At 27.4% G+C, this 3,487-nt stretch overlaps 1 protein-coding gene across 1 annotated transcript; it reads left to right on the top strand.

Annotated features, from left to right (window-relative positions):
* The first annotated feature begins 665 nt into the window (after positions 1 to 665).
* On the top strand, positions 666 to 3,092 carry LOC119675072 (sodium channel protein Nach-like). The gene is made up of 8 exons (XM_038086259.1): positions 666 to 958; positions 1,125 to 1,281; positions 1,347 to 1,516; positions 1,576 to 1,675; positions 1,769 to 1,960; positions 2,444 to 2,638; positions 2,709 to 2,901; positions 3,085 to 3,092. Exons 1-8 carry the CDS (start codon positions 666 to 668, stop codon positions 3,090 to 3,092), a joined length of 1,308 nt encoding a protein of 435 aa, XP_037942187.1.
* Positions 3,093 to 3,487: the final 395 nt, after the last annotated feature.

Below are 3,487 nucleotides of genomic sequence, written 5' to 3'. Positions count from 1 at the left end.
AGCACTTATTATCCATCCGTGGGCATGATATAAAATTCAGTGGGCAATGTAAAGGGATTCGTTAATATAACAAAGAAAAATTTTCAAAAATTCCAATAACTTTTGTATTGTTAACTCTACAGTTAACAAACAGGGTTAATACAAATATGCAACAATTTTGTACAGTTTGAGTTATTAATTGTTGCTTGGTAAGATATCTAGGCAACGAAATTTATTGCCATTACTTTGTTACTGAAATACATATAAAATGTTCAAAGTTATTTAAAGAATTTTAAAAGTTATGCATAGTAAAATAAAATGCCAATACACGCTACATTCCACATTCCACAAAATACATTTAGCAATTTTAATTCATTATTCATGTTGTACAAAATTACCATGAAAAGAAAAAATATTATTAATTTATATTACCAATTTAGATAGATAAAAATGTTTCTATTATTTTAATTGTATATTATCACACAAAATAAATTATTTCAGCAAAACAGCAAAATGTCATTAATAAATAATATAATTTTTCGGACCCCAAAGTAAGCAGGATGAGCAGCCTATTACTATTAACTAACCAAAGCATGCATAACCGAATTACCAGAAGGCATTTAACATTTATAAATCATATCCTCGAGCTTATTTCAGACAGTCTCAATTTGAATTTTGCATAAATAATGAGTTTCAAGTATTTGGCAGAGAGAATTTGTACAGAGTCTAGTGTACATGGCTTACCGTACTTGGTCAAGAGGGAATTACATTGGACGGAACGTTTATTTTGGATTGCAGTTCTTATTTCAGCGACCTATTTCTCAATCAACATGTGCCTAAATCAATGGGAACGTTTTCGTGAAAATCCGATTGTTTATGCTATGGAATTAACTTGGGGCAAATCAGATTTTCCTTACGCTGGCATCACAATATGCTCTAATTATTACGATGAAGAAGCTTTCACGCGGCTAATTCAAGAGTTAATTAAATAATTTATTTTTATTTGCTTATTTATTTAATTTAAGCTTGTAATTTAAATTATAACAGATTGAATCAAATCCAAAATTCTGCTAATGATTGATTTATAAAATTAATTATTATTATTTATTATTTATAGAAAATAAAATGTTTTTTTTTTCTTTCAGAAATTGGCAAGTTAAGCCAAATGATACTAAATACCAATACTATTGGCAGTTTTTGTCGGTTTTAAATAGTTTACATGTAGATAATTTAAAGTCTTTAACGCCTTTTGCTAAAGACAAAAACTTAAAGAAATTAAAATTATTAGATGTATTATTACAGGTAATTAATGTATCAAAGTTTTTATATACTTTCCTACTTTTTTAATGAAATATTTTAAATAAAAGTTGCATGCTAAACGATTCCCTACGCAATTGAATGATTCCGTTACCTTATCAAGTGGTTTGTTAATCGATCTTGACAATCGTTTCAATCTTTATGCTCCTGCTATCACAGAAGGAGGATTATGTAAAACAACATCTCAACTTTCCAAATACACAAATCCCTATGGAAAACTGTAAGTACTTCAAGAAATTGCTCAGAAAATGTATAATGCAACTTATACGACAATTATAGTGTTTCTTTATCAGTGTCAAAAGTTATTTATTGTGGATTTCTTAATGAGTGCAATACAAAAATATTGCCATTAGTTGACAGCAAAACAGACATTCGAATAGTAAGTTTATCAAATTATAATATTTTGATTTATACAATTATTTATAAAATAATTTGGTAGTAAAAAATGCACAATTCTTTTTTTTAAATCCAGTATATACATAACGTATTTGATGTAGTTATGCCGGGCGATCGCAATACCATACTTCATGAAATAAAAGCTGATGGCTCTTTAACAATGGAATTACTTTTAAGTGCCACAACAGCAGAATCTGGGGTTAGAAATCTTCCCATTCAATATAGGAAATGCCGTTATCCCGATGAAAATGTTTTAAAATACTTTGAGGTATATATTAAACCAAAAACAATTTTTTTTAAAGTAAAAAAAATATTTTTATCAAAAAATTAGCCCTTATTAGCGATTAGAAATTATAAAAAAGTAAAGAAATTATCGAAAAAATTGTTTTAAATAATACCAACAAATTGGTTCACAAAACAAATAATATTATTTTACCATTCTTTCAATTATTAGAACTAATTTTAGCGAAATTAAAATCAAAGATCCTATATTGATCTTGACAATCGAATTATTTATTATACACAAATATAGTAAAATTAAAAACTTAATATAACATAACTCTTAAAAACTTTTTAAGAGTTTAATCTTAATACAATAGTTTCATATCACTACACACTTTTATAGATAAATTGCAGAATTATGCTTAAAAACCTAATTTTACTGCTTATTATTATTTATATAAAGAAACAAAAACATAATAACCATTATTTATTAAAATTACACTACAGCTGTTATTGATATTTCTTCCAGATCTACAGACCAGGAGTTTGTCGTAGTGAATGTCGTATTGATGCCGCTCTTAGACTTTGTAAATGTAAGCCATATTTTTATGCTGTGGCACCGGAGGCACCGATTTGTGATGTGGATGGCATGTTGTGTTTAGATAGGAAAAATTGGACACAGACACCTTGTAATTGTGTTCCACTTTGCGAAGAGATAAACTACATTAACCTGCGCAGCACAATTCAAAAAGCTGTAATTATCTTTATCTTTAAATCAATTGTCTTACAAATACAATTTACAAAAAATATTGCAGAAAACTTCTAAGTTCGAAAGTACAATCATCGTAATGCTAAATTTGCCCTCAATGGCTATTAAACGAAGAGTGGTTTTTAGTACAGATCAACTTGTTGTGTCTTTCGGTGGTGCTATAAATTTATTTTTGGGTGCAAGTTTTATAAGCGTTTTTAATGTTGTCTACATTTTTGGTAGGTTTGCGATATCAAAAATTCAAAATGCGTGCAAAAAAAATAATCCTCGGGTACGAATTATTACAGTAAAGAGCATTAACGTACATAAATAATTTTATTAACAAGAATATATTTAAGAATATATTTGCAAATTAACAACACTTTATTTTAAAAATATATTATCTTTTGTTGCACTTTCAGCACAATAATAATGATGGCCTTATAAATGAACCTTATACCTTTTATAATGGTTTAATATTTACTCAACTGTCAGCATTATTAACAAAAAAAGTTATAAGGCTCAATAAATATCATAAAACAAACGCAATCAATAAAAGGCTAAATTATAAAAATTATATTGAATAGTCAGCCGATAGTTCCTAAAAGTAAATTTAAAAACTTTCATTCCCGTATTTCAAAGATTTATTTTGAAATAGACAGATATAAGGTAAGGTAGGAAAAATTCGATGAAATTGTTCGTTTTTTCCAGAATATGGAGATTGGAATTGATTGTGTCCAAATATTGCGATATCCACAATGTTTCTATTATTAAGTGCATATGTTTCTATCAGAAGAGCATATGATACATATACTTTATAGTCCT

Source organism: Teleopsis dalmanni, chromosome 2, assembly GCF_002237135.1.
Source record: "Teleopsis dalmanni isolate 2A chromosome 2, ASM223713v2, whole genome shotgun sequence".
NCBI classification, from domain to species: Eukaryota; Metazoa; Arthropoda; class Insecta; order Diptera; family Diopsidae; genus Teleopsis; species Teleopsis dalmanni.
This window is presented reverse-complemented; position numbering and strand designations above follow the sequence as displayed.

What these genes read in the sequence shown, in the direction of transcription:
- LOC119675072 (XM_038086259.1), top strand. Translation starts at nt 666, where the DNA reads ATGAGTTTCAAGTATTTGGCAGAGAGAATTTGTACAGAGTCTAGTGTA. An exon ending in ACAAATCCCTATGGAAAACT is followed by an intron (nt 1,517 to 1,575) that starts GTAAGTACTTCA and finishes CGACAATTATAG; the next exon opens with TGTTTCTTTATCAGTGTCAA. An exon ending in GCAAAACAGACATTCGAATA is followed by an intron (nt 1,676 to 1,768) that starts GTAAGTTTATCA and finishes TTTTAAATCCAG; the next exon opens with TATATACATAACGTATTTGA.